Raw genomic sequence first — 25,756 nt, 5'->3', positions numbered from 1 at the left:
CGAGAAGACCCTTGCCTGCATCCGGTACGTTCCCTTGGCCTTTCCCAAGCATTCAGCCCAGAAGGCCTCTTTCTTCGCCAGAGGTGTTAGTAGTCCAAGGACATCCTGAACTTACCTAACCTTCCTCACCTGCAAAACGATTCCCAACCTCCATTGATTCTTCAGACCAAGCATCGCAACTCTCCTGAGATATCTAGCAAATCAGACCAACCACCAACGCTGTCTTTTCGAATCCCGGTTGGGCACCCGCCTGCACAGACCACAGAATTTCGGCGAAGGAGGGTCCTCGGCGGTCCAAGGGCTGGCGGCTTAATTCGGAACGGGGGCAGCTCAGACAGCAGCGTCACTTTCACCGCGACCGCCATCACCGTCCACGAAACACCGACTTCTGCGCGATTTTGTCTTTCTGAGGTCGGCCCTTGACCTCACCTCGCCCACTTCGTTCTCCTGGTCTGGTTCGATTTCGAGAGGGCCAGAAATCGCCAGTACCAACCACGTCGCGACCCGGCACTGCGTCATTGCATCGTCCCCGCTATTCCCCTCCGTAGCGGCCCCTCCATCCGGCGCAAAGGCGGTGCCGTGTATGCCTCTCGACCAACCCGCTCCCACCTCTTGTCCCTCGGCATAATCCTTGATTCGCTTGCCGTCCCTCATAGGTGACCAACACATTCTCCGGAAAACTGATCCGTCAACATGGACACTTTGCTGTAAGCTTCTTCGTTTTCTTTCGTTTTGCCCTAGGAGAATCCGCCCAATCGCCTGTCCTCTCCTTGTCCCATATCACAACAGCAAGTGCTGTCTCAGCATTGAGATACAAACTTGAGGAGCTATCCCCGAAGACTTCATCAAGAAGACTTCCAATACAGTCTTGCTTTTGCATGGGACAAGTCAAAGGTTTCTCATTACAACCATTACAACGATACCAAATTCTACAGCCCGTGTGCTCAACCAGTCGCGGTCGAATGTGTTGCCCGGTTCGTTAAGACAAAGGCTCATTGACCGAACCACCCTCCAATATCTGTGGCATCCTTCAACGGGTCTTTTGTAAACAAGACATTCTCCTCATGCTTCGGGGAAGCTGATGCCAAGAGATTTACTGTTGTGATCAGTCCACATTGCTCCCCTCCTTCTTGGATCTGGTTCTGAGTCCAGTAGCATAATACCTGCCTCCTCTGCATACAATCATCTCAGTATCTTCATATCCTGTGTGTTCTTTCTACATCTTCCAAGCATTCCATCGTCGCAGCGAAGACAACCACCTCATATCATGGTCTTATCTCTCACAAGCTGATTGTGCTGCAAACCCTTTTCACAATATATGCCGGAGTTAGCTGAAGAAAAAGTTATTGACATTTGATGTTCTGATAGTACCGCCGAGATCGCGGCCAACGCGCCCAGATACCGTCGCAAGAGCTCAACATTCATCGACGGTATCCATGATGTTCCAGAGGACCAGGATATGGCTCCGGCCCAGCTGTACAGCACCATGTCTGGCCGACTTTTCCACTCGGGCCGTATCGCTATTGTGATGGTGGGCCTTCCAGCTCGTGGAAAGACGTGAGTGCATCCTTTGATCGGGAGAAACTTCAGCTAACATGAGCAGCCACATCTGTGTTTCTATGGCGCGTTACCTTGGCTGGTAAGTTTACTTTGGCGGGTGCTTTCGTACTTCTGCTAAAGGAGCCTGTAGGCTGGGCGTGAAGACGCGCATCTTCCATCTAGGTGACTATCGCCGCGCAACCGTCGGCAAGGGTGGTATTGTCCCCGAGGACTACTTCTTCCCTGACGCATCTCCTCAATCTGTTATTCTCAGACAGAAGATCCTCAAGAAGTGTCGCGAAGATATTTACGCCTGGCTGAACCATGAGAACGGCCAAGTTGCCATCTACGATGCCGTGAACCCCACTGCTGCTGGTCGTCGTGCTTTGGCCAAGGAACTCGCGAAGCACGATGTGCAGGTAAGCTGTACAAGTCTTGCGTCAAGAAGTCCTGCTAATGCAAATAGACGCTCTTCATCGAGTCCTTCGTGGATGATGAGTCCATTCTTCGTGAGAATGCGCGTAACGTCAAGATCTCTTCGCCCGATGTGCGTACTCTCCTGGTCTTTCCTCTGCCTCGCTAACGCCCCCAGTTCGCCGGTATGGACCCCGACGAGGCGGCGAAACTCTACCTCCGCCGCATCGACATGAAGATTCCCGTCTTCGAGACCATGAACGAGAAAGAACTGAACTACATCAAGATGATCAATGCGGGTCGTAAATTCTTCTATAACAACGTGTCCTTCAACTACCTCTCCCACCGCATCGTCTTCTACCTCACAAATCTGCACATCAAGTCTCGCACCACCTACTTCGTTCGGGCCGGTGTCACCAACGAGGAGGATTCCTACAAAGCTGACGCCTCCCTGTCCGAGGAAGGCATTGCCTATGCGGCCCGCATGTCTGAGATCCTCCTGAAGCACCGCGAGCAGGAACACGCCGCCCTCGTCGAGAAGGGTGGACCCTCGGTGCCTCTGCGGCCTCTCTCTGTCTGGACCTCCACGCGCCGCCGCACCGTGCAGACGGCCGACTACCTCAAGAACAAGGGGTTCAAGGTCCGTCAGCGCTCGCAAATGAGTCAGATCAACCCTGGCGTGTGCGAGAAGATGTCGGAGCGCGCGATCCGCCACATCTACCCCGAAGAAGTTGAGAAGCACGAGTTGGACCCTTACCACCACAGATACCCCCGCGCAGAGGTAATCTCCCACATGGACATGTATCTGATACTTAGACTAACAATCGCCAGTCGTACCACGACCTCGCCGTCCGCCTCGAGCCCATCATTCTCGAACTTGAGCGCGAGCAGTCCGACCTCCTCATCATCGCCCACGAATCCGTCCTGCGCGTGCTCTACGCCTACCTCATGCATTGCGCCACAATGGACATTCCCACGCTTAAGTTCCCCCGTGACGAGATCATTGAAATCATCCCCGCCGCCTACCAGAACGAAGCCAAGCGCATCCACATCCCCGGCATCGACCCCAAGATCACCCCTGCCTCGCCCGAGGACATCCGCATCCCCGTCCCCGGCAGCCTTCCCGCCAGCGGCAACATGTCACCCGTACCGGGCCTCTCGTCTCCCCCCACCGAGGTTGTCGAGCGGCCCCCTGAGAAGGTCATCAACACGGCGGCGGAGATGGTTGCTGATCGGCAGAATGACGAGGACTAGATTGCATCATCAGTTGGATGAAACATTACGCGCAGGGGAGGTGTTTGATTGAGAGAAGCGGCTTTAATGCTACTACAGTAGATGGACCGTCTCACGGTCTCACTCTCGTCTAGCACAGGACACTGAAAGGAAACGGTTATTATTACAAGTCACATCACCATTAGGTATTGGTCAGGGAGATAAATCTTCATGAATGACGACCCAGTCATCAGAGTATCATTATTTCCAACATCTCAGACCGTGCATGAGGCCTACAGAGTTCCTCATGTTTGTTCGTGGTATCCCAAGTTTTTGACAACGCAACCAACGCCTCCTTCTTCAGCTCACATTGCGCAATGCGCACATGTGTCTCGTTCTGTCTTCCCATCTGTAGCCTATGAAACTCCTCGCTATTTTCAGGGCTGAATGCTCTGCATCGATCCTAAGTCCAAAAAAGACATCCAAAGTCATTGACCGCTCATGCGGCCGCCTGTCGCTCGCTCTGTCGTATCGTGCGTCTACATGACCGCGCATTCCCGCTCGGGTTCGCCATCCTTGTTCTTCCTCTTCTCCTTAGACTTGTCTCGCTTATGGTGATGCTTGTGATGATGTTCGCCCGACTTTCTCTCCTTGTAATCTTTCGAGTCCTTCGATTCCTTGGAGCCTTGCCTGTCGGATTCCGCAATCGGCGTTGGTTCTGCGGCGACATCCTCGATAAACTGCTCTTCTGGAACATGGTCAGGCAAGGGGGCGCTAACGGACGTTGCCAGTGCGTTGCCATTTGCGGGCTCCCGGAGGGGCTCCTTGCTTGTCCGCATGAGCCCTCCAAGTCGAGTCATAGTAAGACTGATGCGCCCCTCGCCTGCTTGGCTTGTTGGTCTGCTCTTGTTGTTCTTCGCCGTGAAACGTGCAGCAGCGCGGGACAGGCGCTGCGCCGTTGTCTCCTCACCGTTTGGTGTGATTGCTGGCGACACGGCCTCAGGGGTAATGGCTGGCGTGCCCAAGGTAGAGTCAGTGAAGGTCACACTTCCGCGGCGAGAGTCCTTGAAGCCCAGACCATACGGCTCATCATCAAGACTCAGACGACTAGGCCTCTCAAGGTCTGATGAGAATCGGATGCTTGGTGCTTTTGGTGGTGAGATAGAGGTGTTCTCGAAATAGTCGCTCTTAGAGGAAGGAAATCCCGAGTTGATGCCCTCTTGCAGGTTTGGCGTTCCAGGCAAGTTGATGCTGACCTTTGACTCATTGTAAGAGGGCGGCTCCGTCTCGGTTTCCTCCGTTGAGGCAACTTCCACCATAGGCACGATCTGGTAAAATAGCAAATAGGGCATCTCGTCCTTCAGTGCTTGTCTAATGTCGTCGACATAGGTGACTCTGCTTTCGATATTCAAGTCGTCAAACTTGACCCATTGCGCTTCTTCATAATCGGGAGGAGGGTCGAGGTCGTGCCGTCTGTTGTCTGTGAGAAGCTTCGGCGCTACTCGCGCGAACGAAATGTAGTGCCCGCTGTAAAGCGAGTCTCCCCGATGACAGACCACCGACTGGAGGACTAGCTTATATTCCATGCTAAAGCCATTAGGGTCCTCTTCGAGCTGCGTCTCGCCAGCAAGCATGAAATGAGGCAGTCTCAGACTGTCTGGAATGTCGATGAAGGTATTTTGGCGCTGTGGTATCCCTGAGTTGGTCATCATGTACCGCTTCAGACAAATTCCGACGACAGGCCGCTGGCTGAAGTTCATTGCCACCTCCATGTCGTTCTTGGGCTCCTTGTTCCCAGCGGCATGCCAGGGGATCAGTCTGAAAAACTGCCAGGCAGGGATAGTCACAGCCTTGACCACAGTTGAGCTTGTCCGTCGCGCCTTCTCCAACATGCTTGGCGTGTCGGATTCCGGCTTTTCCTTCTCTTCTAGTACGACTCGCTGGATTACACTAGTTGAGCGGTGCCTTGGGGTGGGACGCGAAGAACCGCTGGGGGATTCTGGCACGCCATTTGGTGCCTGGGAAGCTGTCCAGCGCCGTTCGAGAGCTGGCGATAGCTGCAGAGGAGAAGAACTCAAGACGTCTGCTGCCTCAAAGTCGGTGCTACCTTCTGGGGTCACCAGACGAATTGTGTTCTTGTTCGGTGTTGATTGTGCCAGCTCTTTCTTCTCTTCGTGGCTGTCCCTGAGCACATCCACCTGTGTATTGAAGTATTCCTCCAGACAATCTTCCAACCTAATGCCTTTTCCATCGGGATCGGGGGGCACAGCCAGGTTCAGTAAACGTTCGTAGACTAGTTTGTGGTCGTCCTTGTCGTTCTTTCCCTGGTGGAACAAGTCGACTTGTAGCTGTAATAGGGGGAGCTGAAGCGTTTCGGTAATGAAAGCAAAGGCTTCGGAGGTATCTTGTTGTTCGAGGAGCTTGGCGTCGCTCCAGCCGCAGTCGGCGAGAGCATCCTGAATGAGTTTTGTCTTCTATGGTTAGCAACAGTAAAGGGGGTTCAGGCGCAGAACCAGCTTACCATGTCTACGTGGATCATCTCTCCGCTCCTCAGCATGTTCACCCATAGTCGCAGTAGTGTGACCAATCTGCGTCTTGGCTCGTCCGTAAAGTCGTTCTTCAGCATGCACTCGAAGGCGTCCAGCTTGGCAAACATTGCAAACAGCAGAGAGTCGAGGTAGCAAGTGACGTTGCCTCTGTTCTCTGCACCGACCATCTCGACCTGGGGGTTGTAGTGTGTGATCTTGCCAGCCATTGCCTTGCACTGCATTTTGATAAATTCGACGGTCTTGTTGACGTCTTGCTTGGCGTATTCGCTGTGCAAAGAATCGCGGATATGTTCTTCGGAGACGTCCGTAACGTTGCTGTCGGCAAGCTTGCTCTTGATATCTTCGACCTGTCGTCGCAATTAGGTCAAGGTCCTGTGGGTGAAATGCGACTTGGCGTACCTTTTGAGACTCCTTCTCCTTCAGCTCCTCGTCGGTTGGTAGTTGGGCGGTGTTGCTCTTGAAAAGGGATCTGAAGGCTTCGGCTGACAGTGGTCGGCTCTAGTGCGAGGGAACAGGTCATTAGCCTCCAGTCCTTCTCAACAGACGAAAACAGCATGTGAAGACACGATCATAGCGCCAGGGGTCGCAAACTCACCTTCTGTCCTGGCTCTGAGGACTTGCTCCTGCGATGGGCGCCATTCCTGTCCCGCAGGCTGAGAAACTTCTTGCCCTTCATGGTCGCGGGTTGTGTTGGTGGTGGTGCAAAGCGAATTAGGGGTGATTGAAGCCGAAGAGGCTACTCAACGAAAGCAGTCACCTCAGCGGTCAGGAACCATGATCAGGTCGAAATCGCACCCCCATCAGCCAGCAGTACGGGAGTGGAGAGCAATGGTTGAGAGTAAAGAATGTATGCCAGGAGGTATGGAGGGGCTCTGGCGCGTCTCGGCGGGGCAGATTTTCGCAGGTCGCAAAAGACGGGGCTGGATGATCAGGCCTGGACTTTTCCATCTGTCAGCGTATTCTGTACGAGCGACTGGACGCTGCTGCATGTGCTGCAAAAAGGGGAATTGCTGACTTGCAACCGTCGTATATTGGTGTCAAACGTCGCGAAGGGGCGCTCCTTAGGTAGAAAGAGTATGCAGAACTAAAAGGCAGGTCGTACAAATACTGAGAGAAAATGTCGATGTGGTGGTGTTGGTCGATACCGGGGGGACAGCTGAAGCAATTAAGGTAGCGAGCCCTTCACTCAACAGGCGCCGTAGTGTGCCAACCCGTTACAGCCAGCAGGCGATGGGGACAAGGAGGAGGAGCCAGGGTCAGATGGTGGTTCGCGGATTTTGGCTCGAAAAATTCGGGGTCCAGGGTGGCCAGGTCTGGCAGGGCCGCAGGTGGCACCTTGCGGTGGAGATCGCCTAAAGGCCCAGGTACCGGCGCGGCAAAGCTTGGGCGCACCGGTACTTCCAACCACTAGAAACTGTCTTCCTGGGCACCTGGTGCTCCTTGCGGACTTGCCCGTCAGTTGACTCGGGAGCCTGCCCGGGCTGGGAGTGCCTTGGTCGACAGCCCGCGGCGGCAAGGCGGACTTTTCGCTGTTCGACCTGATGAACACAACCTGCTTCTACGTCCGTCAAGGAATGACCGTGACTCCGAACAGCTTACCAACACCAACACGTGTGTACCTGTTCTTTGATCTAGGTAACTAGTTTGCAAGCGACTTGGCGGACGCTGTGGGTGGATGCAATAGGCAGAAGAGAAGCCAGAATCTTCTGTCTGTCTCTCTGTCTCCCCGGGCTGCGCGTTTCTTACATATGACCTCGCCTAAACTATGAGTAAAAGTTGCCTGCCCCAACATCCAACATCCACGCGAGGTGTCATACGTAAGGCCTGTCCATCGTGGGAGCAACATCCGAAAAAGATCACGCCTCCCGAGTCCCGAAGATGAAAGTGGCAATTCATCCATCATATCAACCACAAGTCATTCGATCCCCTGTCCCAACTCTGGATAGCAGTCCGGACCCTTGGCGTGGCGGGGAAAAAGCACACCTTCGGCTGGACCAAAATCTCCTTAGGTCTCGCTCTTGTTTCGTGAGGCGTGTAAATGGCTGCAATGATACCCTCTGGGACACGTCTTGGCGCGTCCTTTACTTGCGCAGATCCGACCTCATGGCTCTGTGGCCCATGCTTCTAGTTTCAACAGCCCCTATCCCCCATCTGTGCTCTTGATTTGCAGAGAACAGACTTCGGAGTCCAGCCTGGTTGAAAGAACAGACGAATTGCCAAAATAGAATAGCTCGCCTGCATCACCTCTCCCCTCACTCAGCCCAGCAGCAAGCCCCAGGAGGCTCAACTGTAATCCGCAACTCTAATCTACTACCCAGTGCCAGGGTATGCCACCACGGCCACGAAGCTCAACGTGTACAACGCGCCAGACTTGTCATTCAACGGGTTGCCCGTGGCCTAAAGTTCCGTGGCGCAATATGTCACTCACAAGCCCCCCGTGGTCGGTCGGTTAGACGTTGGATGTGACACTAAACTCGAACCCGACGAGAGATGCGCTCCGCGTAAACCGCATACGTTCGCATTCGTGTCCATCTAGGGTGTACAATCAGGCAACCTGCATGGTAGCGCGCCGCCTCCCATCATCGAGATGTACAATGCTCATCTTCCCCATCCCTTCGTCCCATCTTTTCCCTTTTGCTGATCGTGCGTATGCGCGTCTTGAGAGCTTGCTCTGCATCCTCTGCCCACCTTGTCAGCTCGGTACGAGAAAGCCAAACACATCGCTTCCCAACTCTACAGCGCTTGATGACCCATGAGACTGGTGACTGTCAATTCAGCTGAGGGGCCGAATGATCGCTGCTACGTAATCCAGGGACGGCGTGAGCGACAAACATCCGCTCCTGCAGAAAGGATCTTCGGCGCCTCGCTAGAATCCGATGGGCGCTGAAAGGAAAGACGATGGACGACGGGCGGCGGCCTGCTTGCAGATGACGACAGTACACCCTCTCCCACGAGGTCTGAAGGCCCGAATGTCCGCCGCGCCCGGAAGCCCACTAGAGTCGGATGCTGCTGGCCACGTTCGCTCCCGTCCGGTGATGTAACAAAGTCTCCTTCGGTGCGTTCGGTGTTAGTGCTGGCGAAGCAGGGATGCCTCACGGTCCAAGTGCGATAAGATAAGACCGGGAAGATCAAGCCACATCTTATCCGGGGTCGTCCCGCACTAAGCTCTCCAGCCACACGTGGCACGGACCTGTCTTGAACATTTCGAGATTGAAATTTCCAGCATCGCGACATGCCTTCGTAGACGTGGTGAGGCTTGCGACAGTACACACGACAGACTATGGCCACACTACGGGAAAGCTCCCGCTTAGGTCGGGCTATTTGCAGGCAGCGCTCGCCATGGCAATTGACGCCTCTTGTCGCCCAGCGATGCGCCGCCACCAGCGCTTCAAAGGCGGCTCCCGAGCTGGCTGACCTTGAGCCCGCTTCGTCCATAGGTGTCCCAGGACCAGACGAGGCCGCCGTGAAGGCATACGATACGGCGAAGCGCATCTCCGAGAGGCCACAACAGCTTCCCGGAAAGAGGTATGTTCCTCTTTCCGAAAGATCAACGCACAAGCAGAGTACTGACATGCCATGAACAGATACCAATTCCACCCCCCAAAGTACGACCGCGGCCCGCTGCACCCCGTTCAATCACCACCCTCTACCGACCCCACGGCACGAGACTTCGTTCCCGGTCCCTTCAACCTCCCCCGTCTGCGCCAGACCTACGAGTCCACCGTCGCCTCCGACCTGTTGACAATGACCTACCTCCACAAGCCGCCGGGAACCCCAGACCGTCCGGAGCGCGAGCGACTACGTGAGTGGGACGACTCCTCGCCATACAACATCAACCGTCCCCGCCGCGGTCCCAGAGGAGGAAGCAAGCTGGACCTTCTCGAGAAGAACGTCACCTGGCACAATATCCCCCAGATCAAGGCCGTCTCGCTGCATGCCTTCATGCCCGGTAGCAAGATGCCCCACGGCACGCTCAATGTCGCGCGTTCCGTTATCCAGTCCATCAGCGGCTCCTGCCCCGAGATCACTGAGGTCACAACCAACGTCGTCCAGTGGAAGATCCGCAAGGGCGACAAGGCCGGTGTCAAGACCACCATTTACGGAAACCAGGCCCTCGAATTCCTCGACAAGCTCATCAACCTTGTCCTGCCCAAGATCAAGGACTGGCCGGGTGTCGAGGCCACCACTGGTGACGCCAACGGCAACCTCTCCCTCGGTCTGAAGCCTGATGACCTTGCGTGGTTCCCCGAGCTCCAGATCAACTATGACATGTACCCCGCCAGGGTGAGTTAATTCAGCTGCCTATGATGCATGACCTCCTCTTTTGCTAACGACACTTTCAAGCTCATTCCAGGTTGCCATATTCACATCCAAACGACCGCCACGTCAAACCGACAGGCTAGGCTGCTGCTCCAGGCCCTTGGTCTTCCGTTCCATGGAAAGTTCAGGGATTGAGCGGCGGTTGTGCAGGGGTGTGTCCAAATAAAACAAAAATTTACAATACCAAATGACTAGAAATCTTGTAAACGAACTGTACCAACAAAAAGGTCACTCCCAAACACGTTCAAAGTAGCGTCATCTGGATGAAATTACTTCCATTTCGCAACCGTAAATCTCATTTACGAAGTAGTGATCATCTAAGCCCATGTTCCCATTTTTTGGTCGTCCCGTACGTCAGAATCCCCTAAGTCGTACCGCCCCAAACGCCGTCCATGCAAATCCATACCAAATCCTCTAATGCCATTTCTCTATGCCGTAATCTTGGCTCTAAGCCCGTCCATGACCTTGTCAATCTCATCCATGTTAACGGCTTCAACCTTGCCAGAAGAGTGAAGGCCCTTCTTGGCCAGCTCGTCCGTGAAAAGGTCCATGGCGGGCTGGTAATTCCTCACAGCGGAGCTGAGGGCGTAGAGTGCCTTCCTCCTCACGGCCTCCTTCTCGCCGTCCTTAGTAGCTATCGACACAAGGGTGGGGATACCAGCATCGCCCATGGCGAGCAGGCGCTCCTGACTGGGCTCGTTGTTCTGAACGGCGGTGCCAATGCACCAGGCGGCCATGCGGCGCATGTCGTGCTCGTCGTGGGTGAGGCAGCTGAGAAGAGGGGACCACAGAGCGAGGTTGGCCATGTTGTTGGCATTGTCTAGGTTCTCGATGAGCTGCTCGAAGTTGTCAAAGGCGACAAGCTTGTTGTCGAGAGTCATCTCTGGGTCGGTCGAAGTGATGGCTTCCATGGAGGCCTTCATGAGGTCAGCGTCGCTAGGGCCACCGCCGAAGAGGGCCGCGATAGCCTCGGGGTTCAGGTTGCTGGCGGGGGCCCGGGCGGCCTGCTCGTTTTGACCGGTTTCACCGTTTTGGCCGCCGGTCTCTTGGTTCTCGATACTCCATTTGAGGAGCTCGTTCAGGTTTCTGTCCATGATGCAAGTTTTGGTAGTTTACTTGTGCTTGTGAGGGTTTATTTTTAACGAATGCGTCAGATATTTCGTGACAAGTTTTTGTGAGTTGTCGAGTCGAAATGGTTTTCGCAGGGGTATATGAGTTGATGTCGTTGAATCACATCAAGATTCAAGAACGTTCATCGGCTTTCACTGAGAATCTCATCAACACCTCAAAAAGTTCTCCATAACTCAGGGCCCTGGTCACTGCTCTGACTGGCTGCACTGACTGTTGCCCTTTTCTGGAACCTTCAAGAAGGTTTCTTATCTCAAAAAGGCTTAGCGCAGATCTCACGTGAGAGCCCTGATCAGGGCCAGCTCAGTGCACGTTTATGCAGATTGGCGGTTGAAACTTGGGCAGAAAACACACGTTGACCGCAGCGTTCCGACCCATTGCCAACACTTCCTGCCCAAGATCGGATCATTAAGCATGCTGAGTTGGCATTTCCCGCCTGCCAGTCATAATTGAGGGTGTATCGTAACTCTGGAGTCCCTATTTCCGTGCCGTTGAGGGATGAGTGATGAGTTGCTGATGCTCTACGGTGGTTGGTGAAGAACCAAAAAAAGTTCCTGCCCCACCATTGAGAATGAGGTGCCCCTCATTGCCGCTTTAAGAGATGAGGGAGCTTCCCTGAGCTAGCGGCGTGCGGCTTGCTGACAGCTGAGCAGTGAGCGATGAAGTCACTCGAGTTCGCAGCGAGAAGCAACTCTGTTGGTTACGTTGCATCCAATTGCGTTTCTAACGTCAGACTTGACTCCTTCAGCCTTGCATCTCGGCCAGGCTCAATTTTTTTGGTTGTCGCTTGCTCTGGTGTGCAATGCTCAAGTTGCGGCAACATACTGTTTATGCGTTCCTCCGCACACAGAACGAAGATGACAGGTTGCGATCTGGACTAAGTGCCCGATCAACGGAGACACCGCCCGGCAGCCCGAAGCTCAGCCACACTGGAAACGTATTATGTTCCTCGCACCGTTTCTTGTTGGGGATCCCACACGAGGCTCGAAACGCAGTGCTGGATAGCTGCATATTCGCCTCAAAGGCGAGAGCGAGCTGGACATCAATCAGAATGCGATAGGGGGATGCGAGGCTGGTTGCCAGGCCACTGGCTTGCAGCGGGCTACCTTTGACCCCAGCCGTCGTTCCCGCAAAAGTTTCCCATACGCGGGTCTTCAATTTGGACCGTGAGAGCCGCGTTGACACCCCTGAGAGTACGGCCCTTGCAGATGGTAGGGCCGTCGGTGTCGGTGTCGGCGCCTATGTAGGTACCTAGATTGCGATGTGCTTCTTACCGTCTTTGCGCCGGGCATCCGTCAATCTACGCAGAGGAAAGGAGAAGCAACTGTTCATGAGACCAAAATAGAAGATGGGAGATGCCTGCTTGGCGCCATCGCCCAAACTCTCTTCTTGCTGACGGGAGAGATGACGTACGACTCGGGCACCGGGAGACGGAAGGATGCTTTTCGTTCACATGTGGTTTGCTGGCCGCTGGCGCACATCCGCCCGCTGCGGCCGTCGTCGAGCATGAACCAAGCCGCGGCGGCGGCGGGCGGGAATCTTGTTGAGTCTCACGTGGGCATCGGGGAACAGGAACAAGAGCGGCCCCCGTTCCACAGTGAAAGAGCGAGCGAGCAAGTAGACGGGACGGTCACGGATCCGCGATGCTGTGCCGCGACCTTTCCACGGCTCCCTGGCAGGCCTCGCGCTGGCGAGATGGCCTTGGCCAAGCTGTTCCCATGCTCCCATGCTCAGGCCTGGGTGAACCTTGCATTTTTTATCAGGCGGTAGCGTGCGTGAAGGCGGTCGGTGTGGGGAGGCCCTTGAAGATATTAGACACGCCACAGTCGCCGGGAGGCAACGGCACTGTAGATGGGTCGTGGCTTGGGCGGTCTCGATTGGCCCGTGGTGGTGGTTGTGGCCATGGAGGTGAGCGTGCGTGTGTGTCTGTCTCTTGTCCCTCTCTCACCGTCGGTTTCAAGCTACCTGCCAGGTATAGATGGCGAGGGTGACGAATGCTCCTTGCTGCCAGCGACCAGTTAACACCTAAGCTTACCCCTCTACAAAAGCTCATCTTACCCCTACTCCACTTACCTAAAATTACGTTTTTATACCTCTAAAAGTTACTTATAAATGTGTAAAAGTTATACTATTCTATACTAATCTATAGAGGGTAACTATATAAATTATATTTAAAATATAGTTAAACTATATTTATATTATATCCTAAAAAATTCCTAACTTAGTTTTCTATAATCCTAAAAAACTTATAAACTATACTTAAACTAAGGTTTTACTCTAACTTTTAACTTATTAGCTATTAAAACTAAAACTAAACTTAATTTAAGGTATAATTTTATAATACTAAAATACTTTAATACTACTAATCTTATTATTTAACTAAGTATTAATAAGAAAGTAATTATAAATAGATCTAATTATTTTAATAATTTTATAGTTTATACTCTAATAATTATACTTTTTAGTATCTAAGTTTAATTATATTAAAATTATATTCTAATTAAGAAATATTCTAAGACTAAAATATTTACTAAAATACTTAGTATATTAAATATAAAACTTAGATTTCTTAAAGCTAAAAGCTTTAAAAGCTAGTTACTTATAAATCTTTATAATATATAGTAACTAGTTATTAATATTATTTTAATTAGTTTTAGCTAGCTTTAAAATCTATAGAAACTTTATAATAAGCTAAATTATATTAATACTATATTTAAAATATATTTCTATAAGTATATATACTTTAAACTTTAAGTTTTAGAATTTATTTTAGCTTATAGTCTATATATTATATATATTAAGATAAGCTTAATATTTAGTATTAATAACTATTATCTTAGTATTAAGGTTTATTTTAGCTTTAAGGAGCTATTACTAAAGCGTTAACTTAAGAGGGGGGGAGATAAAAGTATCTTAAGCTTATTTAATTATATTAGAAATATATTATTAATATAATTTAGTTTAATTATTATACTTTTTGTTTTTTAGTATTAATAAGCTTAGTAGTAATCTAATTAGTTTCTATAGAAGTAAAGAGAGACTTAAATAAGTCTTAGTATTATAAGATAGTATAAAACTTATTAAAAAGCTAAGCGTTAACCTAAATATTTATATATTATTTCTAAAGTATAGCTAAATTATATTTTATTAGTAATCTAATTATAATTAAGTAAGGTTTTAATTAGTTTTATATATAAAGGAATTAAGCTTTCTTAGCGCTAAAAAGATAACTATTAATACTCTTCTAATTTTTAGATAAGTTAATAGATAACTTAATATTACTTTCTTTTAAATTATAAATAAAAGAGTAATAATAATATAAAATAGTAAGATCCTTAAATTATTACTAAATAAATTATATTAGAATTATATTCTAATTAAAAAAGAGAGAAGTATTAATAATATAAAGATAGAAGATTAGCTCCTCTTTATTATTACTATAGTTTTATTTATAAAAAATCTTACTAAAATAGAGAATAATTTATTTTTAATTCTATAAAACTAAAATTTTAGTATAATCTAATTATATCTTAAATATAATTCTATAAGGTTCTACTTATATTACTAAGTAGGTTAGTATTAATAAAATAGACTATAATAATAAGAGGAGCTATAATAAGTTTAATAGTTTATAAAAAGTATTAAGCTATTAAGTTTAATTATAAAATTATATTAAAATTAAGTTTAAAATATAAATCTAAAAAGAATAAAAAAGGAATAAAAATATATATATTAATAAAGTAAACTAATAGCTTTTAGCTAGTTTACTTTAAACTAAAAGTATTTTATAAAATTATTATCTAAAAGAAAAAAAAAAAAAGAGATAGAGGAGTTAAAAAGGGGATAAAAATAGAAATTTAAAGTAGCTTATATATTAAAAGTAATTAATTTATATACTAAAAGTAGTATTCTTACTTATTACTTACTTTTAATTAGCTTAGATTATCTATTAATTTAATTAAGTAAATATATACTTACTTCTTCTAAAAATACCTCTTCCTTTTTAGATTAAATATATAAAGTTAATAAAAATAGATAATTACTTTATATTATATATTTCTTATTATATTTTAAATTATTTAAAAATTTCTCCTATCTATAGGTTAATTATAATTACTTATATAACTTATTTAGTTTAAATTATAATTTACTTTTTTACTTCTCTAATTTTAAAGAAATTATATTTTCTATAAAAGTTTTACTTTATAGTAATATCTTATAATAAAGTTTTTAAGATAGTAATTAAAGAGATTACTACTTAGGTTTATATTTATTATCCTCTATATATATTATAAATATAATAATAATATAATTAATTTAGTCTTAATACTATAAATAATACTTTAAACTTAATTAATATCTAAACTAATAGTTAGTATTTATAGTAAATAAAGATAGCTATATATATATCTAATTAAGAGAAGTTTTTTATTAGTTTTTAAAATATTATAATAATAGAGTTTTTACTCTTTATATATAATAGATAAATATATATTAAAGACCTTTATTTAATTATAGTTATAATATATTTATAATATAATTAAGGTTATTTTATAGATTAAATAACTTTAGCTTAATATATAAAAGATATTTATTAGGTTACTTATATTATTAATTATTAAAGAATACTAAGTAATAAATAAATTATTAAGATAAAAAGTATATATTATTATTTTATCTTAATTAAATTATAATTAACTTATAATTAGACTTTTATTAAATACTATTAAATAATCTATTTAAATTAAGAATACTTACTAATAATATTTTAATAACTAATCTAAATAATACTAAAGATTTATTATTATTATTATTAAATATTTTAGATATTATAGTTATATAAATAAGAATATATAAATAAATAATTTTAGCTATATTTAATAAAGTGTTAAATAAGTATAGAATATAATCTAAATATATTTATTAAGAAACTCCTATTTTAGTTTAAAACTCCTAAGTGATTAATAATTTAAGTAATAATAATAAATCTCTACTTTCTAAAGAGCTCTTAAGTTAATTAAATATTTATATTTATATAAACTAAGCTAAAGTAGCTAGCTATTATAATTAGTTATAAGATAAATATAATAATAAATATAGAGAATTACTATATAAAATAAATAGATAGGTATATTATATAATATACTTATAACTTATTTATAATATAATTTAATATATTTTAAATTAATTAATATATTATAAAATTAATAATTAACTTAAGTATATATATAAAATATAATAGCTATAAAAAAAGTAAAGTTAAATATCTAAATATTAAAAACTTAAAATATATAATTTAAGTTATATTTAAATTAGATTATTTAGATTTATAATTAATCTATAAACCTATCTTTAATATATTTTATTTATAATTAACCTTTACTATTTTTATTCCTTATTCTTAATAGAAGTTTAATTTTTTAAATTTTAATATCCTTAAGTTATAGTTTAAGTTCTATATTACTTAAATAACTTAAATTATTATTAAAACTTATAATATAAGCCTACTTCTCTTATTATATTTTAAACTACTTTTATTAATATCTAAATATATTAATATTATATTCTAAACTAAATAAGTATATTTACTTTTTAGCTACTAAAAGTAACTTAGATATTTTTATTTATTTTAAAACTCCTAAAGATAAAGCTATTAGGATTATATTTTTAATAATAATAACTTTATAGCTTTTAGAGGTAATAATTAGCTTCTTATAGCTTATAAATATTAATATTAAATATAGTAAAAATATAATTAATATATATATAAATAAGAAGAAAAAAACCTCTTAAAATAAATATAGAGATTTTAATTTTAATAATTTAGAAATACTCTTATTATCTATATAATTTTATCTATATTTATATAATCTTAATTAATAATATAAAAGCTATTATATTAGTATTATAGTTAAAATATAATTTAATAAGGCTTCTTATATTTATATTACTTTAAATAAAAGCTTATATTACTTATAAGTATATTTATATTAATAGCTTCCTTTAATAATATTTATATTTAGTTATACTAAGTTTTAAACGCTTTAAGAGATTAATAAGATTAATTAATTTAAATAAGCTATTAAAATTAGATTTAACTTATATATTACTTATTAAGTAATAAATTAGTTACTATTAAAGTAGTTTATTATCTTATTAGTATAATATAAATATAGTCTAATTATAATTAATATATTAATAATTTTATTAATAAGTATAATATACTCCTCTTTAAAATATATATTTAAGAGATTTATTATAGCTATAAAAAAATAGTAATAATATATAATCTTTAGATTACTTTTTAGCTTTAAAAGTTATTTAACTCCTCTCTAAAAATATACTTTATAGAGTATAATACTTTAATAAATTTACTATTATTAATCTTTTTTTTAAAGATTAATTAAATAGAAGTAGTAATTAAAACTTATTTAAGTTAGTTATAAATTATAATTAGAACTTAATATATATATATTTAAGAGCTATTTTAAGTTTTAGTTTATAATAAGAATATTTATTATACTTAGATTATTAAAATAATAATACCTCTACTATAATACTCTAAAGAGATATTTTTCTTAAAATATATATAGTATTATAAATACTTAAAAATAAAACTATATAGATTTATTATTTATAAAGAAATAGAGATATATCTTAACTATATACTTATAAATAAGGAGAAGTTAATATATTTAAAATATATTCTAACTTTATTATATAGCTATTAAAAACTTAATAAAGATTAATTTATAGTTTTCTAACCTTTTAATCTATTTAAAGGATATATCTATTTTAGTAAACTATTTTCTTTATATTACTTAAAGTTATTTAAGATAAAAGTAGTAAATAATATAGTTTATTCTATTATAAAATATATCTTAAATATACTATATATCTTAGTTAGTAATATATTTTAAATATATTTAATTATAGTATATTTAAGCTTATTTATCTTTTTTAATATAATATAATTACTATATTATACTAATTAGATTAGTCTAAGAATAGATTAAAATATTAAACTTTATAATAATTCTTATAATTTTCTCTATTTATAATAATAATATATAAATATTACTAAAAGTAGTTACTTAATATTATTATAATAGCTTTTATATTATTAGATTAGATAAAAATAAAACTAAATAAAATATATTAGAAATATAATTATAATATAAACTAAGTATATATTATATATAAGATTTAGATTTTAAATTCTTATAATAGTTTTAGCTAGTTTATCTATATATCTCTTAGGAATTTTATTTAGAATTAGTAATAAATAGCTATAAATATTAGTTAAAATCTATACTATAAATAGTAATTTATCTAAGTTTAGTAATATAATAAGCTTAAATTTATATTTATAATTAATTAGAATTAATATATTATTACTATCTAAGTAAAACTTTCTTAAAATTATATTAAAGCTATATTCTAATTATAATCTAAAGTTAATAAACTTATAGTATTTTAGTTTTTATATTTATTTATTAATAACTATATAATAATATTAGTTTTAGATTAGCTATAGTATTAAAAAGCTTTAACTTATAAAGTAGAACTATTTAATCTAAGTTTTTAAAAATCTCTAAATCTCTAGAGTATTAAATAGCTCTTTAATAAGCTTCTAAAAATACTTTATTCTAGGTTTATATAAAGGTATATAGTTTTTATAATAAATAATTAATATATACTTAGAGATTATTTATACTTATATTAGAATATAATCTAAATATAATTAAAATATAATCTTAAGTATACTTAAGCTATTACTTACTTTAGATAATAAGTAGCTAAATATCCTTTTTTATATATATAATTCTTTTAAAAATACTACTAAATACTTTAGAAATATTAAATTACTATTTATTAAGTTACTAAAATATCTATCTTTTTAAAAGTAATAATATTTCTCTACTATTAATTTTATAGAAACTCTAAAATCTAATTAAGATCTATAACTTCTAATCTTTATAGTTAAGGATTTATTTTAAAATAGATCTTAATACTAAAGTAACTTAATATATAATATTTATAATATACTCTTAAAAAGGTTAAAAATATTTCTTTACTATAGCTTAATATATTTATATAATAATATTATACTTATTTAAACTTTATTAGAAATTTAATCTAAATATATTTCTATAAATATATATTAAGTTTAGAATATTTTTTTACTAAGTTATATCTTTTTTATTTAGATTTATAATATATATAATATTATTTAGATCTATAATTAGGAAAATAAGAAAAAATTAGTAAAAGAATACTATTTTAATAGTAATTAGATATATTATATTTCTTAATAAAAAAAATAATAATAGTTCTTCTATTTCTTTTTAAGTATTCTTTAAATATAAGTTAGAATATAATTTAAATATATTTATATTATAACTTTTATATATTTTAAATTATATTTAAAGTATTAACTATATATTATTAGAAAAGTTTTATATTATAAATAAATATATATATATATAGTTAATTTATTTATTCTTATTTATAATAATAAGTTCTTATTATTTTTTATTTTTAAATATAAACTTAAAAGTTTCTTTTTTTTTAAATAAAGTATTTTTATTTTAATATTTTAATCTTAATATTAGTTTTAAAATATCTATATTATTAGTTATTCTAATTATAATATATATATAATTTATACTTAGCGCTAAATATATAATAAGTAATATAATAGCTATTTAGCTATTAATAGAAGATATTATTATAATTATTTTTATATATATATATATAAAAGAAGCTATCTAAAAAAATTACTACTAAAATAGTTTTAAAACTATATAAAAATATAATTAGATTATAATTTATACTTTACTTTAAATTAAGCTATTTATTTATTAATTTATATATTTTCTATAATATAAAAAGTACTTTAAACTCTATTTATTAGTATACTTATAAAATCTCTTCTAATATTAGTAGTATACCTAAACTAAGCTTAAACCTATAAAGCGTCTATAGGGGGGGGTAAGATAAGCTTTTGCGGAGGGGTAAGATGAGGTGGACGCTAGCTAGCGACGTAAATGCGCTGCCTGGGCGTCTAAGTCGCTACCTAGATAAGACGAAGGGCTATAATGGCTGTTAGCAGCAAAGACTATCTCGGATAGGTAGAAGCGTGATCACGGGCAGCCCGAATAAAGAGAACTGTGCGGATAGAAAAGTGAAGGGTTCTGCGCGGTCAAAAAGAGGTGCAATACGACAGCAAATTCCAGGCCAAGTCTCGACCTCGAATATCACCAACTTCGTCTCGCCCTGCAGCAGCTTGCAGCGCGTCTTCTTCTTCCTCCTCCCCCAGCCACCAGCAATCCCAATCCCTCCAGCGGCCCAGGCCGGACGAAAAGGACACAACAGACCAGATACCTCGGACATTGCGGCTGGTCTCACCAAATTGAAAGGTACCATCGCAACTTAACTGTCCCCATCCAGCGGCGAATTGCTCCTGCCACCGCCTGCCTTCGCTCCCGTACCCCACCACACTACTTGCCCAATCCAAGCACTGAGCAGCGAGAGCAGCAAGCACGGGCCTCATTTAGCCCTTAAAGCGGCAACCCAGTCCCCCGAGGGAACTGCCACTTTCTGCCACTTGTACAGTGTCGCCTTTTGCTCATCATTGCTGAGGTGTGCTGCACCTGCTTCCCGCCTGCCTGCCTCTACCCAGAAATCCACCTTTACTTGCCCAGCAGCCCCCCATTCGCTCTCCCACAAGTCGGGTTAGTAGGTCTCCTTCTGACATCCACGCCAGCGCACGACCGCCAGCCAACGAGGCCTCAGCAGCACCGCTCCGCGCACCGCTACCGCTTCCACGTCCCAGGCCTTCGCTCTCACCGCACACCACTCACACTGTGCTGGCCATTCCCACTCTTCTCCTTCTTCCCCCCTCCTCCACCCAAAATCGACTACCTCTCATCTTCCCGTAACCTTTCCCACTTTCGACCTCACCACCCATCGACGTGCTCTCCCCAAGTTCTCTGCCATCCGCTCAGGACTTTGTCAGTTCCATCTCGCTCGCACGATTCCGGAATCGAGTGAGCTTTTCTTGTTACTATCTTCTACTCTATTTCCCCCGTCTTAACGACCACATAATTCACAATGGAAGGTACGTGACGCCATCTCCTTTGCCAACTCAATGGCCCTCCGAAACGATCGATGCCTTCGCCGCCGGCTCTCGTCGCGATGCTCGGCATCCCTCGTCCTGCGTCTGCTTCCAGGACATAATCGCTGACTTGTTTCCGCATCACAGAGGAGGTTGCTGCCCTCGTTATCGACAATGGGTAAGCTGTCCCCGCCGTCTCACCGACCATTCCGCCTCCCGGGTTTCGTTGGGATCTGGCCAACGTCAGCTCTCCCGATAAACCCATTGGCTCTCCGTCCATCGATTCCATATCCATACCGATGAATTTGAATCTAACTAGAGCCTAGTTCGGGTATGTGCAAGGCCGGTTTCGCCGGTGACGATGCGCCCAGAGCTGTCTTCCGTAAGTCCCCCCATCCGCAGACCGCAACCCGCCTCTTCAGGGGGTACTCAGATTTGCGGTCATCAATCGGCGTGTGCTGTCGATGCTAACCACCACGTAGCCTCCATCGTCGGTCGCCCTCGCCACCATGGGTATGTCTGCTTCTCGCCCTCGCTGCGGTAATTTCCACCCTCCGCGCCGCGATCTAACATGTGAATCAGTATCATGATTGGTATGGGCCAGAAGGACTCGTACGTCGGTGATGAGGCACAGTCGAAGCGTGGTATCCTGACGCTCCGCTACCCCATCGAGCACGGTGTCGTCACCAACTGGGACGACATGGAGAAGATTTGGCACCACACCTTCTACAACGAGCTCCGTGTCGCCCCCGAGGAGCACCCCGTCCTCTTGACTGAGGCCCCCATCAACCCCAAGTCCAACAGAGAGAAGATGACCCAGATCGTTTTCGAGACCTTCAACGCCCCCGCGTTCTACGTCTCTATCCAGGCCGTCCTGTCTCTGTACGCCTCCGGTCGTACCACCGGTATCGTCCTCGACTCCGGTGACGGTGTCACCCACGTTGTCCCCATCTACGAGGGTTTCGCTCTTCCCCAGGCCATTGCCCGTGTCGACATGGCTGGTCGTGACTTGACCGACTACCTCATGAAGATTCTCGCTGAGCGCGGTTACTCTTTCTCCACCACTGCCGAGCGTGAAATCGTTCGTGACATCAAGGAGAAGCTCTGCTACGTTGCCCTTGACTTCGAGCAGGAGCTCCAGACCGCTTCCCAGAGCTCCAGCTTGGAGAAGTCCTACGAGCTTCCTGACGGTCAGGTCATCACCATTGGCAACGAGCGTTTCCGTGCTCCTGAGGCTCTGTTCGCTCCTTCCGTCCTTGGTCTTGAGTCTGGTGGTATCCACGTTACCGTCTTCAACTCCATCATGAAGTCCGATGTCGACGTCCGTAAGGACCTGTACGGCAACATTGTCATGGTAGGTGCCACAAAACATCAGTCCCTGAAGTCGCAAGCTAACGAAGTCTCAGTCTGGTGGTACTACCATGTACCCTGGTCTCTCCGACCGTATGCAGAAGGAGATCACTTCTCTTGCTCCTTCTTCCATGAAGGTCAAGATCATCGCTCCCCCCGAGCGCAAGTACTCCGTCTGGATCGGTGGTTCCATTCTGGCTTCCCTTTCTACCTTCCAGCAGATGTGGATCTCCAAGCAGGAGTACGACGAGAGCGGTCCCTCCATTGTCCACCGCAAGTGCTTCTAAGGTACATAACAAACTGTCGAGAATCGCAAGGTACATGCTAATCATTTACTAGCGAATTACTTCCCAAATCAATTCCTCGCCCTTCCGAAAGCACATCGATCCCAAAGAGGTCACGAGCGGTGCAAGGTCTCCCCGGCGTTGCATGTATCGCAGTACGGTCTCATATTGGCGAAAAGTTGGTGACATGGTCAAGAAGTTTGGGTCGACCCTTCTCCCGAAAGATCTGGTCCTTGTTTTGTTGCAGGGTGCGCGTGGGCGCGTATAGGGGCGGACACGTTTACACCTGAGGTCGATCATACAATACACTTTGCTTACAGTTCCCTTTTGGTTCCCAATGATCGGTGTGCTTTGACCCACGTGATACATATTGCACTGGAGAATAGATGCGCTGGGTTGCAATTTGATATTGGCTCTAACCTACAGATTGGCGGTGGCAACCAGGCTGTTAGTGGACGTGGGAAGCAATCGAAGGGTGGGGATGACGGAGACGAACGAATCCTACGACTAGACGAGTCATTACGGGATTTCAAATAAAGCACTTGTGGTGCCTGTGGCATGTGCCATTGAATTGTCATTTACATTTTGGCATTTGTGAATTCTGTGGTTTGACATCCACGCTCGGAGCGTTCGTCCGTTCTTCAATTGGCGGCTCTACCGCTTCAGCCTCCAGTGCGGCATCTCCGCTGTCAGTATCATCTGTTTCCGCCTTGTCTTCCTCCAGCTTGCGATACTTCCTCTTGCTCTTCTTCGCCGCACTAGCCGCCTTTTTACGTTTCACCTCACCCACAATTGCTGACCGGCTCTGGTCTCCATTCTGGAGGTCGTCGAGCTTCTGCGCCAGAAGCTCGCGGGCAATTTTGCGGTTCTGGGACCTGGATCGAGTGGCCTGGGACTTGACGACGATGCCGGTGGGTATGTGTTTGAGTTGTACGGCCGAGCTTGTCTTGTTCTGTATGAGGTGCGTTCGTCAGTTCTGTGTCGTGCACCCTTGAACCGCCCGAATCATGGGTTCACAAGGAAGGTTTGCTTTCGATTATCAGACGTACAATTTTCTGTCCGCCCGGCCCGCTGCCCTTGAGGTAGGACTCCTCGATATCCGAGTCTGGAGGGGGCTTGGGCCGGGGTGGCATCTCGTGCTTCTTCAGCGCGGCGGCGGGGGATGCGCTGAAGCGTGCGACGAGAGCGGCCCTCGCGGCAGGGAAGCTTCTCCCGCCCCAACTCCCGCCGCGCATGAAGACGCTCGAGCTGGCATTGCGCGCTGTGGAGAACACGGGGGCGAGGAGACGGATCAGAGGTAGAGCGGGAGGCATCGTCTGCGCCGGGCCATTGTCCGTGGGTTGGGATGAGGTTTCGAGAAGCGTCGTTGCGCGAGGCGAGCGATGCCAAGCTTGGCCTTCCGAAGATGAGAGCTTCGATGTGCCAGCTGCCGGCCGGCTGCTTCCGCGTAATGGTGCACCCGAAGGGCAGTTGGCCAATCAGGGTGGTGTGTTATTCATTTCGAAAGGGTGGCGGATCGGCCTTCTGTAGAGTGGTCCCCGCTTTTGGTTCGCTGGCGGTGTGGGTTCCAGTGTGAGTGAGGCTGTCTTTTTTTTTTTTCTGATGCGGATCGGTCGGTCGGTGCGCTGAGTGTATGTCGCGTGGGCCCGGTCCAAGGCCAATTTACTGATAAGATTTGGTGACCTCCCTCCCGCCGCGACCGATGTTCCGCTGAACCTCCTAAACTACCTACCGCACGCATTCCACGACTCAACACCACTTTGCTCGGTCCACGGCGTCGAGACGGGTTTTCGTTCTTCTAGACTTGGGTGACTTGTTTTCTTCGAGGAACATTCGGCGCACACGCATTCGAGTTCTATACGACGCCACTGTCGAAAACCGACCATCCGAGCGCAAGACACGAAACGAAACCTTTGACGAGATCACCATGTCGGCCCTCCAGTCCTTCAGCAAGTGGCTGCACCTGAAGCAGTACCAGATCGAGGTTACCTTCAGCGTGTACATCTTCACGCCTCTTGAGAAGTTCATTTTCTGTACGTTTCTATAGTCTAATCCGTGCTTCGGCGGTCCACCCCCTTTTTGTCCCCAAAATCCATGGTGTCATTTCATACCGAACTATCCGGGTTGGCTAACCAAAGCTTTGCGCGCGACAAACAGACACCTTCCTCTTCCTCCTCAGCAGTCTGACCATCATTGCGACCATCTTGTACCTCCCCCAGCACATCGCCTTCATCCTGAACCGCGCGTGGTTCTACATGCACGGCGACCCGATCGATGCGGTCGTCGCCGCGGTGGAGGTCACCAAGGCCGCGGTCGAGAGCTTGATGTCCGAGTCGACCACGACGGCGGCGGCTGCGCTCGCCAAGGAGACGGTTGAGATTGTCAAGGAGCTGTAAACAGGCTTTTTGTTCCTTGCCCCCACGAGCAATCATGGCATGATGTCGACTACGGGAATGACGAAGTGATGGACGAGAAAGAGGGGAAGCAGAGTAATAATAGCGGCAGTGCTGAACGTCTGATGAAGAGCTCGAAGGGCGTGTCGGCGTGGGGCTAGCCGTGGCATGCGTGATACGTGTAGGCGTTTTTGGTTTTGGTTATGCGGACCAGTTGGACGACACTAATATAAAACTCGTACATGCGGCGACGCATGTTTAATCATACCCTCATACATAGACCTCAATGGAAAAGTCTCTCCTTTCGAGGGAGTTGGATTCATTCGTTTGTTGGGCTTGGTGCGCTAAGGCTTGTGAAGCTGTATATCCTCAGGGAGCTGTCTTCGCCCGCGATAGCCAGTTCGTTGCCGCCATCTGGACTGGTTGATGGGCGCCATGAGAGCTGGG

General features: G+C 43.9%; 7 protein-coding genes across 7 annotated transcripts; 4 read left to right on the top strand and 3 right to left on the bottom strand.

Annotated features, from left to right (window-relative positions):
• Nucleotides 1-693: 693 nt before the first annotated feature.
• On the top strand, nucleotides 694-3,207 carry CGCS363_v005137 (putative 6-phosphofructo-2-kinase/fructose-2,6-bisphosphatase; the record flags this gene model as incomplete). The annotated part of the gene is made up of 7 exons (XM_036636986.1): nucleotides 694-707; nucleotides 1,369-1,557; nucleotides 1,604-1,639; nucleotides 1,691-1,958; nucleotides 2,006-2,086; nucleotides 2,132-2,734; nucleotides 2,785-3,207. The coding sequence occupies 7 exons, from the start codon at nucleotides 694-696 to the stop codon at nucleotides 3,205-3,207; spliced, it is 1,614 nt and encodes a 537-aa protein (XP_036497962.1).
• A 497-nt stretch (nucleotides 3,208-3,704) lies between these two features.
• On the bottom strand, nucleotides 3,705-6,390 carry CGCS363_v005136 (uncharacterized protein; the record flags this gene model as incomplete). The annotated part of the gene is made up of 4 exons (XM_036636985.1): nucleotides 3,705-5,639; nucleotides 5,687-6,061; nucleotides 6,114-6,212; nucleotides 6,310-6,390. The coding sequence occupies 4 exons, from the start codon at nucleotides 6,388-6,390 to the stop codon at nucleotides 3,705-3,707; spliced, it is 2,490 nt and encodes an 829-aa protein (XP_036497963.1).
• A 2,604-nt stretch (nucleotides 6,391-8,994) lies between these two features.
• Nucleotides 8,995-10,169, top strand: CGCS363_v005135 (54S ribosomal protein L7; the record flags this gene model as incomplete). The annotated part of the gene is made up of 3 exons (XM_036636984.1): nucleotides 8,995-9,239; nucleotides 9,299-9,998; nucleotides 10,059-10,169. The coding sequence occupies 3 exons, from the start codon at nucleotides 8,995-8,997 to the stop codon at nucleotides 10,167-10,169; spliced, it is 1,056 nt and encodes a 351-aa protein (XP_036497960.1).
• A 293-nt stretch (nucleotides 10,170-10,462) lies between these two features.
• Nucleotides 10,463-11,128, bottom strand: FES1 (Hsp70 nucleotide exchange factor FES1; the record flags this gene model as incomplete). The annotated part of the gene is made up of 1 exon (XM_036636983.1): nucleotides 10,463-11,128. One exon carries the CDS (start codon nucleotides 11,126-11,128, stop codon nucleotides 10,463-10,465), a length of 666 nt encoding a protein of 221 aa, XP_036497961.1.
• Nucleotides 11,129-21,278: 10,150 nt separating this feature from the next.
• Nucleotides 21,279-22,919, top strand: act (actin; the record flags this gene model as incomplete). The annotated part of the gene is made up of 6 exons (XM_036636982.1): nucleotides 21,279-21,285; nucleotides 21,430-21,460; nucleotides 21,609-21,664; nucleotides 21,765-21,795; nucleotides 21,865-22,636; nucleotides 22,689-22,919. The coding sequence occupies 6 exons, from the start codon at nucleotides 21,279-21,281 to the stop codon at nucleotides 22,917-22,919; spliced, it is 1,128 nt and encodes a 375-aa protein (XP_036497958.1).
• Nucleotides 22,920-23,490: 571 nt separating this feature from the next.
• CGCS363_v005132 (putative peptide chain release factor-like protein) lies at nucleotides 23,491-24,229 on the bottom strand (the record flags this gene model as incomplete). Its single annotated transcript, XM_036636981.1, has 2 exons — nucleotides 23,491-23,868; nucleotides 23,966-24,229. 2 exons carry the CDS (start codon nucleotides 24,227-24,229, stop codon nucleotides 23,491-23,493), a joined length of 642 nt encoding a protein of 213 aa, XP_036497959.1.
• Nucleotides 24,230-24,843: 614 nt separating this feature from the next.
• CGCS363_v005131 (uncharacterized protein) lies at nucleotides 24,844-25,312 on the top strand (the record flags this gene model as incomplete). The annotated part of the gene is made up of 2 exons (XM_036636980.1): nucleotides 24,844-24,949; nucleotides 25,074-25,312. The coding sequence occupies 2 exons, from the start codon at nucleotides 24,844-24,846 to the stop codon at nucleotides 25,310-25,312; spliced, it is 345 nt and encodes a 114-aa protein (XP_036497956.1).
• Between the last annotated feature and the right edge of the window lie 444 nt (nucleotides 25,313-25,756).

The sequence above is a fragment of the Colletotrichum siamense genome (assembly GCF_013390195.1).
Source record: "Colletotrichum siamense strain Cg363 chromosome Unknown KSG_Cg363_contig03, whole genome shotgun sequence".
Classification (NCBI taxonomy): Eukaryota; Fungi; Ascomycota; class Sordariomycetes; order Glomerellales; family Glomerellaceae; genus Colletotrichum; species Colletotrichum siamense.
This window is presented reverse-complemented; position numbering and strand designations above follow the sequence as displayed.